Source organism: Condylura cristata, unplaced genomic scaffold, assembly GCF_000260355.1.
Source record: "Condylura cristata isolate star-nosed mole 26May11 unplaced genomic scaffold, ConCri1.0 scaffold00010, whole genome shotgun sequence".
NCBI classification, from domain to species: domain Eukaryota; kingdom Metazoa; phylum Chordata; class Mammalia; order Eulipotyphla; family Talpidae; genus Condylura; species Condylura cristata.
This window is the reverse complement of record NW_004567111.1, coordinates 22768063-22786999: the sequence shown is the minus strand read 5'-3', so window position 1 is coordinate 22786999 and position 18937 is coordinate 22768063. Positions and strand designations below refer to the sequence as shown.

Sequence of the window (18937 nt, the reverse complement as noted above, 5' to 3'; positions counted from 1 at the left end):
AATATCAGGTCATTATGAAAGACTTGAAAATTTATACCACCCAATATTATAATCTTCAGAAAGTAAAGTTGAAGATAATTTTAATCATGTATCATCAATCTTGAACTGAAATATAAAACAAAATCATTGAGGATTATATTAATGAATACTCGTTAAATGGACTAGATAAGACCCATGGTTATTCAAAATTGAAATGTTTGCTCCCTATGTAGTTTTCTTAAAAGTTTATATAAACATTAGAGAACGTTGATGTAAGTGGATAAAGATCATTTTAACGGCTTTCCTCAATGAAAATGGTATTTCTAAGATTGTTACAATTCACACACGCTCCCAAATTGTGATAGAATCTACCAGATAACATATTTATTTGGGTATGTCTTACTTTTCCTGATGATTTTGATTACACAAAGACACAGTGTTTAAAAAAACCCTTTAATCAACTTCTCATAATATGGACTATTTGAATTATCAAGTTAATTCCATTATCTACTCACTAGTTAGTAAAAGCATGTTTAAAGCACAAACAAAAAAAACATTTGATAGGCCCTCCCTGGTGGCGCAGCGGGTTAAAGCACAGCACTGAGAAGCTAAAGCCACTTCTGCATGAGTTTGATCCCCGCCTGCCCTGGAGGTGACCACATGGCGCGGCAGACCTCTCCTGACCCACCCATTGCTCCCCTCAGCAATGTACTTCATCGATCTGCCTGTTCTGCTCCCCACTCTGTCTTTGGTGAAGCCTTTCACCACCCCTGAGCCTCTGTCCTGTACCCCAGTTCTGTATGTACAAATAAATAAATCTTTTAAAAAAAATTGATAAATATTTCCAAGTGTTAATAAAAAAGAAAAATCTTTATGCCAATGAAGAGCACACTACATAAAAAGGTAAAAATACTTCTGTAATCTACTAATCTACAGACCATATACTACATTTAATAAATCATACAGAAATTAACAGGTTATTGATGATACTCTAGTAATTTTATTAACACATATCAATGTAGAAATATATGATCTAATAGTTAAAATGAGTAATATTTAAAAATTTTAAAACAAAAATATGTTTTTCCATAGTCATCTATGGTAATTGTTGGTGTTTCTATACTTTTATATAACCAAAAAGATCAAGAATATGTTATGATTATTTAATAAAATAACCAGTTATTTGCACATATGCATTTTTTAAAAATAATCTAGTTGGAATATATTCTATTTTCAGAAAGAAACTATCCTTCCATACTTTAGTGGAATAGAAATATTTGGCAAAGTTATAAAATTCAGCATTCTTTTTTCTCATATTCAAAACAAATGTTTCTATCCTTATCTAGCATATGTAAAGTTGCATAGTATACAATATGGTATATATTCCAACATATTTGTTGGACACTTTGTTTCAGGCTTGTTTCTTTTTAGAAATCACTGGGAAGAATATATTCTTGTCTGTTATTATCTACCGAATTTTAAAAATTAACGTAACTTATAGCAATGATGGCTACTAGCCATCATGTTAATTAATTATTAAATAAGGAAGTGAAAAGTTGAGTGTTATCAAAATAACTCAACCATTTATTAGCTACAATCTGACATACTTTGCTCTCTGCTCCCCCATCTCACTTTGTGAATGCATCTAAAAGGAATTATTTTTATCAAGTTTTAAGAAGTACATATTTTAGACAATGGTTTTAGATAATTTTGTTTGAAATCAGCTAATTTTTCTTATATTTTTAGGTTAGTGTGACTCATTTGAAATAGCTATTGAAGGGCCTCCCTGATGATGCAAAGGATTGAGTCTCAGCATTATGAAGCTATCCTCAGCCGTTGCAGCATTGTTTCCCACCAGGAGCAGGCCCACATAATGCAACAGACGTCTCTTGTCTACCCCACTGCTCCCTTCAGCAGTGTATTTTAGTAGACCCGCCTGTTCTGCTCTCCACTCTGTCTCTGGTGAATCCTGTCACCCCCTGCACCTCTGGCCTTCACCCGTTTTTATATACATAAATAAGATAAATTTTAAAAATAAAATAAAATCCTAATGAAGAAAAGATGTCAGAAATATTAAATATTTACAGATTCATTAAAATTTATGTAAGAGTAGCTTGCTACTTTTTTTTTTTTAATATTGGGGTAAGCAACATTGTATGGAATGTCTGGGATGAAGACATCTTTTGCATAGGGAATGATATGAACCATATGGCTTATTCACAATCAATTGAATTACAAACCATGACAGTTCCTACACTTTTAAGAGATGTTTAGTAGCCTTCCATTAAAATTCCACTAATGTGATTTTTGTGAAAAGGTTTATGTTTGGACATGCTTTCCTCACCATATGTGAAGTCACAGAGAGCAAAAGCATCGATTAAAAGTGTTTATATATCAATTGACAGCTATCAGTTCTAAAACATTTCTCATTTCATGTGTCAGAATCGTTATGACCTTTTAGGGTAGCCTTGTGCATTTCCATGTTTACAAGACCCTGGCTGTTAATATCATTAAATTTTACTCATCAGACAGGAAGAAGGATATTAAAAATCATTGTTAAGCAGAAAAACATCAAGAAAGTTTTTAAAAAAAAAACTTTCCACATTTAATCTGTTAAACAATGGCAAATTTCTTATGAATCAGTGATACTGTAATTGAACTGGAGACATTTTTAGAGCAAGCTTGCTTTGGCTTTTTCACCCTCCGATTTGGAATCTGCTCACAGTACTGCCAGCTTAACCAAAAAGGATTAACTCTCATATCCAACTGAGAACACAGATAATTCTCAGTAATTGGTAAAAAATGAAGATGAATGGGGCTGAGAGATAAGGAGCAATTAGCTCATCAGCAGTTACAGCTGTGCACTCAATCCGGATCCATCTCTTGAGTCTCGGCCCCTTTTAAAGAACCTAAGCAGAATAAGCATAGGACACCCCCTCCCCAAAAAATTGCTATACCTGCCCATCATTTCTCTAGTCTTCCATTTTATTTCCTTACTATACAAAGACACCTGTCATAGCATGCTATGTAAATTACTACCTCTCTCAGGACCTATGTCTAAAGCCAATCTTCTTTTTAAACTTTTTTTTTATAACAGAAACCAAATGACTACTGTAGACACTCTTAAATTCCCTGTCAATCGTTTCATTATAGCAGCATCATCTGTTTGAAAATATAAGCAATTCCCTCATCTAATTATAGGAAGGATTTGAGGTTCATTAACATTGCCAAGGCAGAGAATCCAATGTGCAACTGCAGAGCTCTGCTTGGTGGCCTGTGTTCTCAGTTTCCTTTTATTCACTTTCTCAAGGTCTCCAAGACTTTTTCCTGAAATCATAAAATTAACTTTTCTTCCAAATTGGCACGTGAGTTAGAAGAAAGGAAATGACGATGGTATAAATTAGCCCATATCTGTAGGATTTTTTTTTTTAAATGAAAGGACATGGTCAGCAGGGAAGATAATTTTATCTCTCATCTGCATGGCTTTTTGTTTTGTTTTGTTTTGTTTTGAGATAGAGAGAAGTGAGAGGCAAGTATTCTGCTGAAAAACACAGCTGGTAATTCTAAAGTCCAGTTCTAGCTTTTCCTTGAAACTCCTACATTCTTCAGCTAGCTCAAGTATGAGAAATGAAAAGAATTGTACACTCCAGGCATATAAAATGTGTTCAGGTTTGTGGATCACTACGTCAATGTACCCTCACTATGTTTCATCGTGTTTAGAAGGAGAAATTCTGAAGTCTTAAGATTACTTCACTTCCTCAAAGAAATAACAACAGTTAGGGGGTTATGACTATAGTTTAAACAATGAGATTTTCTTGGGACATCTGTTTTGAGATCACATTTTGAATAGATATGAACTCATTTCCTACTAAGCAAGCAATCTACTATTGTTGATAGCTGTTTACCAGTTCTATGAGTCAGATATTAGCTAGTGGCAAAGGTCCCTCTTAAATCCTCTGAGTATTCTTTAAACTGTGTACATAGTGTTTTCCTTAAATAAAATGTTGAGAAGTAAAAATGCAGTCTTTTCCTGCCTCTTGGTAAATTATAGTCCACAAAGTCTGGCATTTGGAAATGATATTTAATGTATTTATCTTTGGAAAGTTGTTTCCTTTGTTGTCATTTGTTAAGGGAGTAAGAACTTGCGTTTAGTGAGTATTTAAATAACAGAAACTATTAAGAGATGTTCACTGTGTCAATATTTACACAGCATTTAAAAGGTACACGCAAAATTAAGTTTCCTTTATTTAGATTAAAATGTTTGTGATTTAGTGTTGTCAAAATGTGTGTGATTCCAAAAAAAAAAAAAAAAGTGAGACAGAGAAGCAGATAAAAACACAGCTATAGATACTGTGGAATTGACCTTGGGTTCACAGATTTTAAATTCTCTCTTTCCAATATCCCAGCCCCAATTTCCAAGCAGTATATTTTAAACTGGTTATGTAGATCATTCCTTAAAGCAAAAAAAAAAAAAATAAATAAAAAAAATAGCAATTTATCTGGCCTGAATGTTGTGGATAGCATTGCCACTAAAAAGAATTCAGGACATTTTTCCTTCTTATCTGCAATGTAGCTTATATCAGCCAACCTGTCACAAGATAGTACTTGATATAAACAAGAGATTGCAAAGACATCTCAGTAATCAATATCAGGATGGTTACAGTATGGAAACCCCAACCAGTGCATATCATTTGTCTCAGCATCTATTTCTATGGCCAAATGAAGCATTAATTCAAATCATAAATCTATGGTGATTTAAATCTGGGAATGAGCACCTGCCTGCTTTAATGATTTATTTTGTACATTTCAGTAAGCAGGAGATTTGTCCATATGAACTGACAGGTCACCTTCAGAAGCCAGGAGCAGACTGTTTATCACCACACAGACTAGCATCTCATCTTAGCAAGTAAATATTAAACTAAAAGAATCCAATTGATTGTGGATGAGGGGGAATGGCGACATGGCCATATATTTTACTACTCAGAGTGCTGATACCTCTCATGGATATATCTGAGGACCTCACTTTTCCTAAAATGATCATTCTGTTGGAAAGATCTGAGCTCAAGGTTAGCATCTAAAATTGGGATCAAAAATTATTATCTGTCAGTGTCAAAGGGTTCTTAAGCACCTTTCTCAGGCTAATTTTTTACATTCATATTAAGATCTGGAAAGGTCATCTAGAATAAAAATATCCCTTCATCTTACTGAGCCAAAACAAACCAAGTAACAACAAAATCTATTTTCTGGGGCAATAAGGAGTTATTTACAACCAAGTGGGAGAAAAAAAAGTGTTCCTACAAAGGAAAGCCAAAAATATTTAATACAACTTGTGAGTCAGATGAGTACAAAGAAAAAAAAAATAAGCAAACACTGAATTGACTTTAAAAATGTCACTGGTCTTGGAAAGGACCGAGCAGTGGTAATACATCATTTAACTAGCACTTCTCTGAGGGGTTGCCCTACTTCAAAGAGCCAATTGATAGATTCATGAGAGTGGTAAGTTTATATTCTGAAATAGAAACCTCGAGATTCTTGGGATGCCTCCCGGAATTCACATTTCAATACACTTTTTAAGCACCAAGATAATTGATACTTCTGGAGGACTCAGTACACCTTGTTATGACTTAGCCATCCCGCCCACATACACTATGCCCCTTGAGTGCGGGGACTCTGGTTTTATTTGTGTGTCCCTACCAAGAGCTAAAATCAAATTTACAACAAAATCGAGTTGGTGTAGCAGTTGCCCCCAAATATCCTCTCTGCCTGCAGCTTAAAAAATAACACCTAGCAAAGAGAACAGGAAAACGGTGTAGGAAGTAATTGATGGCAGGAAAAAGAGGAAGAAGGTAATTTGCAGAAGAGCAAGCTTGGAGAAATAACAGCAAAAACAACACCAAAATGACTAACCTCACTGCTGAACAAATACTGTGATAAGCAGATGGTACCATAAATAATGAACTAAACACAGGACATATATGATCCCTTTTAATGCTTATAATGTAGATACTATCTTTCTTGCCATGTTCCAAATTTGGAATGTTAGGCTCAAACAATTTACATAACTTACCAGAGTTACAGAGCATAAAATGATTGAACACTTACCAAGAGGCAGGCACTATCCTCAGAGCCAGAGAAGCCTGGGGCCAGCTCTTCCTTCAGCAGGGGCTTTGATCTATACAAGCTCAACCACAGCCCCCACCGCCCTGCACCCTACTCACCCTACCCCAGCCCTCTCCCCCACCCAAACTCTGCTTTCTAGATAAAGGAGGGGTGGGAGAAGGGGTGCTCTGGAAGGATAATAAATCATAAACTTTTAGAGGATGGCGGCATGTTAGAATAGGGTAAAAATGACAATGATCGCATTTTATTCCAAATCAGCTACAGATATGTACTACAAATGACCTGCTTCACTTAGGACTAGCAATGGTACTGATTTTAACACAATCTCGAAAGATTAAGACCCCCTCAGAAAAGCCAAATATATTTCTGTTCCTGGTTCAGTTGGTACTATCAAATGCAATATAAATAACCAACTCCTGAAATGAAAGAAATGTTTTGCACTAAAAAACACAAAGGTAATTTTAAATTATTTTAAGTCATTTTGATAACCTATGCACCCAGATAATTAAAGCGAACTACAATTTGTTCAATAGGCAAAAGTCATGGCATAATATCAAATAGTAAATGGCTGTCAATGCTTCTGAGACATGTTTTCTTTATCTTATGCACATGGGTTTATCTGAAGTCAACTTCTGTTTTCTTGGTCAGAAATTTTGAGGGCATCATGATGCTTGAAATATTAGCAAATTGATTAAAGATCCCTTCTCCTATCACCAATTAGAAGAACAGCCTGCATTTAAGACTTACTCTTCTAACATTTGAAAACAAGGGAGCTTATGTTTTGTAATGAAAACTATTACTTAAAGTAGATGATTACGTATTTTAAAAACAGTGTAGCTTTGTTCTCTTTTATAGATCAAAGTACAAGACTACTATTCAAAAGTAATAGACGCTTAATAATTCTAAAAAAGAAAACTGTCTTTTTTGTTGTTTGTTTTTTGTTTCACTTCAACACTGTTTAACGTTAAAAAGTCTAAATGAAGGTGCGTAAGCCATGTCCTCAACCATCCGCTGCTCTCCACCTGGCTTCTGGAGAACTCCCCACACAAGTACAGATGTTTCTTGTAGTTGTTTGTAGTTTTAGCATCCTATTTTTGGTTTTCTTCCATATCATTTTCTCCTTCTAATAACTGCCCCCACCTTCCTTTATACCTGCTTATAAATCGAATCTGCCACCATGGCTCCTTCTCTATCCCCTTGTATTTCTTCCCTTTTTACATTAGAAGCTTCCTATAACACCACAAAATGCAGTAGCATTTTGTATTTTGTGTATATATTTCATAAGGACTTCTGACTCAAACATGTGCACTGAGTATATATTTCCACAGAATTGTCTTGAAAATGATGAGTAAAATCCATAGTATTCCCTCATACACCCTTCACTGTAAACCAATGGACTGGAAAGTAAACAGCTGCTCAAAAGAAATAATCTGTTAAAACACTGCATGAGAAAGAAAATGAAATTGAATGTAATATCTTGCACATATCTTACAGTACCCAAGCTTCTTTCGTTTACTTATTTGAGTATGATTTCTATTCTTTAAAGGCAAACAAGACAATGCAATGGCAGAATTTTTTTTTTTCTGTTGGACACAGATGCTAAAAATATATCATTAAAATATTAACCCACATTTGAAGTCCTGTTTGACAAAACAAACTACCCAACTGAATCCTGCGAGGAGAAACTTGTACCTTTTGATTTTAATAGTGACTAATAACTTTTCACCCCCTCAATTAGTCAGGAAAGAAAAGAAATTAAAGTTTTACCTTAAAATGAGAGAAATTGGTAGTGATTATGTATAGAGTGACACATGAAAAAATTAACTTTATATGCTTCTGCTCATACAATTTATCATTTGATAATAAGTGCATTAAGAATGAAAATGATAGTGTGTAGTTTTATTTGTAAATATTCTTCTGTGACCTTACTGATAGTTATCTTTGAATTCTAATTATTAAAATTCATTTTATTATGAAAGGTATCATTTGGACAAAAGTGGTAGAAGTTACAGTTATATAGTGGATCATAAAACAAAAAATAATGTTGCTAATTAGTTGCTCAATTTATCTAGAGTGCCTGGTGTTAGAGAAAATGCTATCTTCAAAATATACCATTTGCAATATGACAAATAGGGACATCTTGCATTGGGAAGCAGTAGTTATGCTCTGCAAAAGAATGTAACTTGATAGCAAAATGATCACAGGAAGTTTCAGTGAACATCAAACTTACCAACACTTGAGTTCATGTCCCCATTTTCAGAATCTGCTCCATGTTGGTTATTACTGGCATGATAGTTGCTCATCGCTTCTAATTTGATTTTTTTCACCTTCATTGCTTCAGCGATAGCTGCATTGGTAGCAGCGGCAGCTGCTGCAGCTGCTGCTGTCAGACCTTAAAAGAATAAATTAAAAATGAGGTGATTCAAATTCTGGTTGTTCATGTAATAGTCCATGTACATTAGAGACACATATACAAACATATTAGAGTCTCTAATTTCTTTATGCAACACTCTAATAACATATATCCATAACCAACTAGCCACTGAAACAGCACTGATGTAAGGGAGACAGTACTCGCTACCCTTCCAAATTAAATATGAGCAGAAACATAATTCAGACACAGAACTATTTCAATAGAAACGTAACCGGAATTATCTCTTAAACTAATCAATCTAAATATGTCATTCCTGTTCCTCGAGGTGGGGGAAAGCTGAACTCCTGTTAAATCTCGCAAAGCCCTTCACTACGCAGGAGAAACCAACTCATCACTCAAAGTTTCCTTATTGTCAAGCCACACTAGCTATACTGAATATGGCACGGACATGTGTTCTTGCGCTGCCTCTTTAAGCCTTCGCTTTTGCATATACCTCTCCTTTTGTCTCGAATAACTTTGCCCCCGTGACTCACTCCCTGACTTCTCATCCTTGACTTTCTAGTCCCAGTGTTGACGCTTTTAAACCACAATGTTTGTTCAGAACAGTTGGACTCTTTTCATCTGGAGAACAGGAGATAGGAGAACATGAGATTAGAATGAGCTTGAGGCCAGATTGTACAAGAGCAGAAACTAGAGCCATGCCCTATTTATAGATGTTAAGGGCCAGCAAGGATTTTGAGCAAAGGAGAGGTTTCTCACCCTTCTATGTGTGACTTTACCAGATTTTTCTGCTTTGTCCTATGGTCCTTTATCTGCCAAATGGCAGACACTAGAATATATCAATGATCTCTCCTAATTCTAAAACTTTAGCAGCCTATGAGAAGATATATAGCCTTCCCCTAACTCTGTATAGTGTGACTGCCCCAGGGTTTTGACTACAGTGCTTCAATCTAGTTTGAATTTATCTGTGTGATTTATTTCCTTTCCTAGCTGGAGGAATAGAGACTGCACACTTTACTTCTCCTTTTACTCCCCACTAATCATCACTGCTAGTTACTCCAGCAAATAGTTGCAGAGAAATTATTTTTTTTTTTAAAAAAGGTTTTTCTTTTGAAATCTGTACTATTTTCTCAGAGGTCAGGAGAACACCTCACCTTTCCTTCAGATAAGACCAAGGAGGCTTTGACAATTTTCACCCCAAAGCATCCACACCTCTGGAACTGATCTTTGCAGGAAACACCGACAACCACCCCCTAAAAAGGCATTGATTTAACCTCAAAGAATTAATTCATCTGGGTCTGGACTGAACATTTATTGCCTTTTAAGTCCCAACTTAAACTAATTCTCTCATCTTCCTATGATTGAATTTTCTCCCTAGTTACTCATTTCCTTCAAAGATGTTTCAAAACATTTTTTCCTGTTCTCTTAAAATTCTCTTTGTGTTTCCCAGAAAAACCTCTCTTCCTTATCTTGGCTTGTCACAAATATGAACATCTCACATATCCCTTTTTTTCAGTGTCTGTGGATGTCCCATCTCCAGTTTATGGACTATCTAGGGTCTTTATGCAGCAGGTAAATTTTGTCCCATAGCCTTCAAATAAAAGAGCTAAACTCACAACCTAACATATGATGGTTATTACTGTATAGTTTTGAATCCAATTCAGGAGCATGAAACAAAGTTGTACCTGATATGACCTTACACTAACCATAACAGCTTCTTAAGTATGGTTTAGTCAACTGTAAAGTTAGCCAATTCACAACGGTGTACTATAAGGAATAAACAAAAGGCATGGGAAGAGCCTACCATGATGTGCTTAGTGAAAACTAGGCATGCCGGGCAGTTCTCCAAAAAATGAAGTTCAACCTTAACTCTGATTCCTGCAAAATAATGTAGCTGGTCATAATCAATAGCTAGGAGACTCCACTTCTACTCAGATGATTAGTGCTAATCAGGCCTTCAAAATAATTTCTTCTATAATTTTATTATTTATCACACCTTATCTATGCTACACACCTATGTTTCCATTTAACAGGTTTTTTTTTTCCAGTTTTACATGTCTAACACAACCTCCAGAAGATATGTATCTGAAACACTCATGCCATAAGTCAACTGTGACATTTTTTAATATTCCATTTTTGAGTCCATTTTAGTGAAGACAGGAGGGACCCCATGGCATTTTTTAACAATTGCTCATTTTAATTTCACGAACTCACTAGGCTGTTTGTTGGGTTTCCATTTTAATTCAATAGCTTTCAAAATCAACTGATTTTCTCCATTCCCACTAGCTCCTTTTCTTTCCCAGAGCCCTGCAATAACCTTTTAAGAACTTCTCTCCCCAGCTTCCATCTCTTCCTACTCAAACTGCAATCAACGGAATCTTGTGAAAAAGAAAACCCAATCATGACAGTCAATGACTGCTCTTGGGAGCAAGTTGGTGCTTCCTGTGGCTACGGGGGCCCCCTGTGCTCAGTTCTCCAACTATGCCTGCTCTTCAGGTCTCCTTTGCTCTTTGAGCCTCAGATTCACTCTCCCTCAGATTCACTCTCCCTACTAGATTATATTTGATCTTCAAATCAGATTTGCACATCGTGTGCCCCTTTCCAGAATCAACAACTAAACTTTAAACCAGGCAAAGAGTTCAGTCCCACCACCTGACACTCTAGTGGGCCTCTGTCACCTACAACGGTGGGTTGAATTACTGTTCCTCGGTCATTTTAATGTGTAACCTGAGAAGAGAAACATATTTCCTTAAATTTCCTTGTTCATTTTTTGGGAAAAGGAGGAAACCAAAGGGGGAAAGGGCATGTGGTAAAGACTAGCTCCTTAACAAGGTCATAACACCAAAGGCACAAAAATATTTTCTGAGTAGAGGTATCCATGTCATCTATCAAAACGCCTGACACAAATTGTCACTGAATGGAAAAAAAATGCTTCTCAAACTAGATTACTTGAAAAGCCACGGGAGAAATATGGTAATTATTTTGACAATGTGAATGTGGTAAATAATTTAAAACATGATGTGTATATTACAATCAATCTGAGTATACCATGAGTAGCAAATCTCATTAATTAATATAAAGGATGGCTCTCCAAAGCGACAGCGGCACAAGGCTGGAGAGGATCACAAGAGGCTCACATGCCTCTCCATTTACTGCATTTCTTGTAGTCCCACAATGCTCCTCCAATTTGCTGACAATAGTAAAAAATATTTAGCTTAAAATCCATGCACTTGGCTAAGAAAGAGACCCTATCATATATTTTGTCTGCTAATGAAGTTATCTTTGGGGGGGGGAGGATGCAGTAATCCCACTAAATAACTGGGCCTGAACTTCATAAAGAATTTCAAAAAGTGATATAATTTTTTATGGATTCTAGAATTCTCTCTGTTGGTAAACTCTAACTCTCCAGATTATTTACCAGACACATTTACCTCCCTGCCTAACCCTTTTCTCACGTATACCTCTTCTTCTCTTGTGTGAGATTCATAGTTTCCCATGTCCCCTGTTTTGATACAGCACCCCAAAGCATCTTATATAGAAAACTTACCATACTTTTAACTGTACCCAACCACAACTCACTTTCCCTCAGCACAAGGCAATTTGTGTTTCTCAAAGTATTCTACAACAAATCTGGTTTCCATACGTAATATAGCTGGAGCTTATATTTTTCCATAATCACTCCATCTGTGGGATGGACTTAGAAGCATGCATTTAAAACTTTCAAGATTCCGATGCTCACAGTCTTGAAATAATGGTGACAATTTACACTAAAGTATGTCCTCATGTTACAATAAATGTTTGTTGCCAGATACATCATCATTGCAATGGTTTTCAAAAGTGAGTATGCCTAAAGAATCAACAAGGGAACTTTCCAAATTACAAATTCAGGATGGACCAATGTATCACAACTTTGAGACATACTGCTCCATGGTTATTCAGAGTTTGTAAGAAAAACATTTGCCTTTCTGTGCCTTTATCCAATCACAGAAGTAGTGTAAGGGCCACGACTCTATCTTCTAGATGCATTAGACACTCATGCAGCTAACTCCAACTGTCAGTTTCATATATGAACCTTTTTGGCATATACAGCAATTGTGTAGATAGTTGTTTCTGATATTTTTTTTTAAGATTTTATTTATTTCAGCATGCAGAACTGGGGTATAGGCCAGAGGTGCAGGGGCGGTGAGAGGATTCACCAGAGACAGAGTGGGGAGCAGAAAAGGCAGATTGACAAAGTACACTGCTGAGGGGAGCAGTGGGCGGGTCAGGAGAGGTCTGCTGTGCCTCACATGGCCTTGCAGGTCACCTCCCAGGCAGGGATCGAACTCATGCTGAAGTGGCTTTAGCCTCTTAGTGCTGTGCTTTAACCTGCTGCGCCACTAGGGAGGGCCTTGTTCCTGATACTTTAATTGGTAAATTTTCTACTAGATTGCTTTCACATTGGGGGGAAAAATGTGTGTATGTGTGTGTGCATTTATGACCAAGGAACAGATGAATGAATAAATGATAATTTAAACCAAGAAGTGTTTGAACCACCAATTTTATATCATCAAATTTACTTTTTTACACTTGTATGTTTCACATAAGAAGACAAATACATGTACTGAAATTAGAAGTCAAGTGTAGCATAATTTTATTTTATTTTAAGTTTATAAGTCCATATTTATCATCATCAATGGAAAACATTGATATTTTAAAACATTAAAATTAATATATTAATTTTATACTTAAAATTAATTTACCACTGATAAAAATAATCTGTTAAGAAATACTGACAAACTCTACCACATGCAATTTAAAAGAATGGATAGATTTTTACACAGAGTTTGGAAACATAACTTGTATTATTATCTGAATTATGATGCAGACTTGCTGTGGGCTCCATTCAGCTCTGTTTCTTCAGAACAAATGCTATACACACACACACACACACACACACATATCTATCTATCTATCTATCTATCTATCTGAACTGGCTATTGTTAGTTCTTTATTTTTATCTTGCCTTATAAATTTGTTTACTTTTACTCTCATTTTTTGATGCTCCACTAAACTCTTTTAAAGTCCTTGCTGAATAGTGACTAGAATGGGGATTACCAATTATCTAAATTCAGTATAAGCATTAAGTATCATGTGGTGCTGGGAAAAACCACTTCAAGATGCCAAATACACTTTGGAAAATATATACCAAACAAATCTTGGATACTGCAGCAAGTTATATAATTTCTCATTGCTAAAAACTATAATGTCAATTCTATCTTCAGAGGAGTGTCTAAAGAATAAAGGTGGAATAAAATGCAACATGGGAATCGACCAAGCTCCTTGCAAATGGTGGTAAATACTATCAAGTTACCACAATAATCCATTATATTTTTATGTTTAGTTTTGCTTTGCTCCTTTACAAAAATGCAAATATAACAAAAGCTACCTAACAGCATTGCATAAGAATTTAGCTATTTAGCAAATGAAAGTCCAAAAGCCATGCTTCTATCTAATCATTTAATCATTTGACTTAGTAATCACATTGATCAAATTTATCAGAAAATCACTAAATCTCCACTCTGTGCTATATTGATACAAAACCTTCACTAATTTAAACTCAATATCCTAAAACCAATCCATGAAGAGAAGCAGACATTGTCACCAGTTAAGAGCCTTATTTAACTTTGCAAAGATAACACTTTTCTTCTGCTTTCAACTTTTATCAAAACAGTGTTTAAATCCTTCAAATACCATCATGCAAACCTAAAAACTCTCTTTAACAAAAGGAAAAGTATCCTCACTCTTTTATTTCAAATAAGTTAGTACCCCTAGTTATAAAGAGCAGATTACAACTGTAGATTATAAATATCAATAAAAGAGACATATTGCTGTCAAATTCTTTCTCTGATCTGTTTGTTTGCTCATTAACTTGAAAGGTCCAATCTTTGATCTTTGGTTTCAAAGACATCAAGATGACTTCCAAATGTTTGATATGTTGTCTACTTTTACATCACATACCATATAAAATGCATTTCCCAAAACTTAATGGTTACATAAAATGAGTTTTTGCAAGAGATAGTAAGTGTTCAAAAGCTTCTATATGAAAGACTTTTTTTTAACTAGTTTATGTTACTTTATCCAAATTTAGAAGAAACCAACCATTTTAAGCATGCAGAGATTATAGTCAATGGTAGTTATTATTAATATTCTGGAATTGATAAGTTATTTATGTCTGGCATTCTTTCTACTGATTATTCAGGGAGACAGGCAGCTTATAAATATCTCATCACTCCACCGTCACAGAAATTTCATCGACAGTGCTCATGCACAGCTATTAGCAATATGAATCTAACCATTACAAGAAGGAGGAAAATCGAACATGTGGCATTAATACGCAGTCCTGGTTCCTAACCATCTGATAGGCAGATGGTGTGAAGCGGATTCTCCAGCTGAAATGAAGGGGCACATCATTTAAAACCTTGTTTGCATTCTAACTGATATCAGTGCCATATTGATATACATGATACATCATGGCAGTATTTGAACAATCTAGTTTGTTTCAGTCATAAATGTTTACAGCCTTGTTTTTTTAATCTTATAAGCATGTTCAGAAGAGTGTATTTTTAATTTATGAAACCTATTGTTTACTTCTGTTGAACTAGAAGATTAGTGGAAAGCAGGAATATTAAATTACTTCAACCAGAGCAATATAACCAAGACAGATGAATAAAGTGGGTTTCTATTTTCAATAAAGGATGTTAGTAAAGGAATTTTAAAATTAGCCCAGGCATTTTGTGCATTAAATACATTTATTCATTTAAACCTTCTAGCTTTTTTCCCCCAAGTGGCATACAGAGAAACTTAATGCTTTACATAGTCATTCATTTAAATCTCTCACTGTGTGCAATTAATCTTGTCCAACAACTCAATTCAGAAAGTAAAACATCAAAAAGCATAGTTCAATTCAACAGTCATTACTGTGAAGTAATCTTTCTGCTCCTGACAGTTCCTATAGACACTGCAAAACTCTGTTGAAGGTGCATTGTAAGCTCATATGAGTTTGAATTACAACTCATTTGAAAGCACTCCAAGTCTTAGAAGACGGCTCAATATAACAACTTAAAAACACCAGTACCATTTTCTCACCATTTTAATTTTATCCTTATTTAAATACTAGCTGTCTGGAAAACTGACACTAATTTTCACAGTTATTTTCTTTCTCAATACTTTCTAAATAAATTAAAAATGTGACTGAAACATGTCTGTCCTCATCCTTGAATAATTAAATAACAAAAATGATAAGTAGCTAGAATAAGTAACATTGTAAATCAGGATAGACTGAAGAGTTTGAGTGAATTTGTCTCCTAATACCTATTAGGCTGACTTTTCTTGCCCTTTGAAACACATTTACATTCTACAGAGAAAAAGAGAATTGATCTTTGTGGCCATTAATGGAGATACTCCCTATGCCAGTTTCCAGTTTTTCAATTGATTAAATTAGGTTAAAAATGTTTGAATTGACAAAAATAAATAAATAAATAAATAAAACAAAACCACTATTTTGGAGAAATATATAGTAAGAGTCTACCATTATATTGATAATGACATAAATCAAATACATCAAATTCAGCATTCTTGTTCTGTGTATGTTAAAATTATAATCTCCCAAAGTTAAGGAAGTAACAATACTAGTGAATTTAGGGGGAGGGAACACCATGGAGTTATAGCATTGGCTATGTGTAAAATCTAATACGATTTTTGTAAGTTACTAACTCACCTAACTTCTGAAACTCATAGCATCAATTTGAAACATAATCACATTTTTTTTAATAACTCTGGTATAAAATTAGAAAATGTCAGGTAATTTTTTTAAAATTGAACTGGGCACAACAAAATTTTGCATATTTAACTTTTACTTTTGTTCTCTTTTATCTTTACCACCTTTTGGGAAAAAAAAATCTAAATAGTCACTTGGATTCTAGACTTACAAAATATGGGGATGTGAAACACTTTACTTAATGTGATTTTGTTATTTTACTGATGAAGAAACTTAGGGGCAGGGAGGTTAATCATTTCTATAAAGTCACACCATTAAATAATGATAGAATAATCCCAGTTCCCCTAACTCCCAGTTCAACTTTGACCACACTGACTCTGTCAATAAATGTATAAAGAAAAGTATAAAATTCTGCAAAATATGGATTCATTGAGAAGAAATGAGTCTCTTTTGCTAAGTAGCTTATGAATCACACAGGTAATCAAGATGGTTGATATGCCACTTATATCACAAGCTTAGCTGGCTCCAATTAGAAGCCTGATCTAAACATTCCCTTGTGATTCACTGATATATAATTTAAATCTTTATTGGCTACTGAAACAATGGCTGTTCAACTTTATTTATTTATTTTTAAAGATTTACTTACTTATGCATATAGAAATGGGGTACAGGCCAGAGGTGCAGAGATTGAGAGGATTCACCAGAGACAGAATGGGGAGTAGAGCAGACAAATCAACTGAAATATACTGCTGAAGGGAGCAGCAGGTGGGTCAGGAGTGATCTGCCACACCATGTGGGTCACCCCCCTTGCCAGGCTGCAGTGACTTCAGACAGCGTCATAGTGCTGCACTTTAACCCACTGCACCATCAGGGAGGGCCCTGTTCAAATTTATTTATGCAGAAAACATTCAAATTATATTGCTGTTGAAATATAGTACCTATAATATTAGCTTAAATCCTATACCTTAAATATGGCACAACATGGAACAAAGGAAATGTGGATACATTAATTTTTGGTATATCTGGAATACAGAGCAAATTTGAATAAAATAAGATTCAAATTTTCTTTACAACACCTTACCCATTTTGTATTATTGCTTAATTATCTAATAAAGTGGGTATTAGATATCCTTGTGTCTGCCTAGTACCCAAAATATCTTAGAAGTGACATACCCTAAGTTATTCAATGCATTGACTCCAGGTTTGCCCAAAAGAAAACCAAAAGGATGTGACATTCTAAAGATTATTTTTTTTATATAGTGGTGTTTGTTAATATACTGGTTTCAATTTTTGGCAGTATAATCAGTGAAAAGAAGAAACAGTTTAATTTCCTGCTGAACAGTCTCCTCATTAGCATTTTAGAATAACATCCACCAATGTTCTCCTACTTTTCTCAACATCATGTAAACCCTCCTCTAAATTCTTTGATACTTGTATAAGTCTCTCTCTTTTATTTTTCCATAATCCATGTAGCATATTGGACTGTATTCGTTTGTGTTTACTGATGACAAGGTGAGAACATGAGGCAAAAAATCTTATAGAGTGGTCATGTTTACTTGTAAGTCTTGCTTGGGAGAAGTTAGCCACTTAGAATTAGCTGAGAGCATATATCACAATTTTTTTTTTTGATATAGAAATGTAATTTTTTCCCCAAAGAAAGGATTCAAAAGATAAATGCATTTGGACAAACTGGTGTATACATACTTTCTAAAAAGAGATCAGAGTCAGGGCTGGGAACAATACACTCATATTCACTGAGCAACAATAGTAACAAAGGGACTAGTTAAGGCAGTGTATTTTCTGCTCTCTTGTTACTCAGGTTTTTGCATTTATCATCTTATCTTTCTGAATCTCCACAATTAGCCTACAAGTAGGTATTTTCCTCATTTGTCTACAAAGAAAACGTAAATGGTAAAAGGCCAAATGGAGTGCTTGAAAAAAATTTTTCTACAACTTTAAAGCTGACTATGGTAAAGACCAATCTTCATTGATTTGGAAAATAGATACTGTCATGTGATAGTGAAGTTTCAAAAGAAATGTGGATCATAGTTCATCATCTCAAGTGTCATTTCCTAGAGGCAACATTTTAGAGGAAGTCTTTATCTTGGTTTATTTTTATAAACATAGTCAAATTACATAATTTATTTAATGTAACTTAGCAAAGTTACTTAAAATGTCTAATTTTGATGCAAACATGCTTTATTGTTCAATAAATAAATGTCTATGTTTAAAATTTCTTCTGAGACTTGTGCATGTCTAGTAAAAATTACCAATTGCTGCTATTATATTACTTATTTCTCCTTTTTTTTTACTTTGCTGTAAAAATCATTCCAACAGAAAGAAACACTTAATTGCTATCATGACAAGAAATGGGAGTCTTTTGTGTATTTTATTAGAACCTTTTACTCCATTTGAAAATGAAAATAAACCATAACAAATTTCCAATAGTCTTTGCTTCTCTTCATTTTAGGAGCAAAGTGTGTAGTTAGACCTACCCAATTGCTTCTCTTGACCCAGTTTATGTTGTACCATGAGATTCTATTAAAAGAAACTAAATCACGGCAGTAGATTTATTCACCTTAAATAATTTAAGCTAATTGAAAAAGAACCAAACTAAAACTAAAACACTTCTCTCAAGCATTCAACTTCTGCATGTCAATTAGTAATTTAAACAACTAGCTAATCAAAACAGCTTTGTGAGGAAC

The 18937-nt window shown here is 34.7% G+C and overlaps 1 protein-coding gene across 1 annotated transcript in view; it reads right to left on the bottom strand.

Annotated features, from left to right (window-relative positions):
• The window catches only part of DACH1 (dachshund family transcription factor 1), a 382796-nt gene that overhangs the window by 167337 nt on the left and 196522 nt on the right, over positions 1-18937 (bottom strand). The window contains exon 4 of the mRNA XM_012723346.1: positions 8330-8491. Within this exon, the coding sequence (XP_012578800.1) occupies positions 8330-8491 (162 nt within the window). The remainder of the gene's footprint in view (positions 1-8329; positions 8492-18937) is intronic.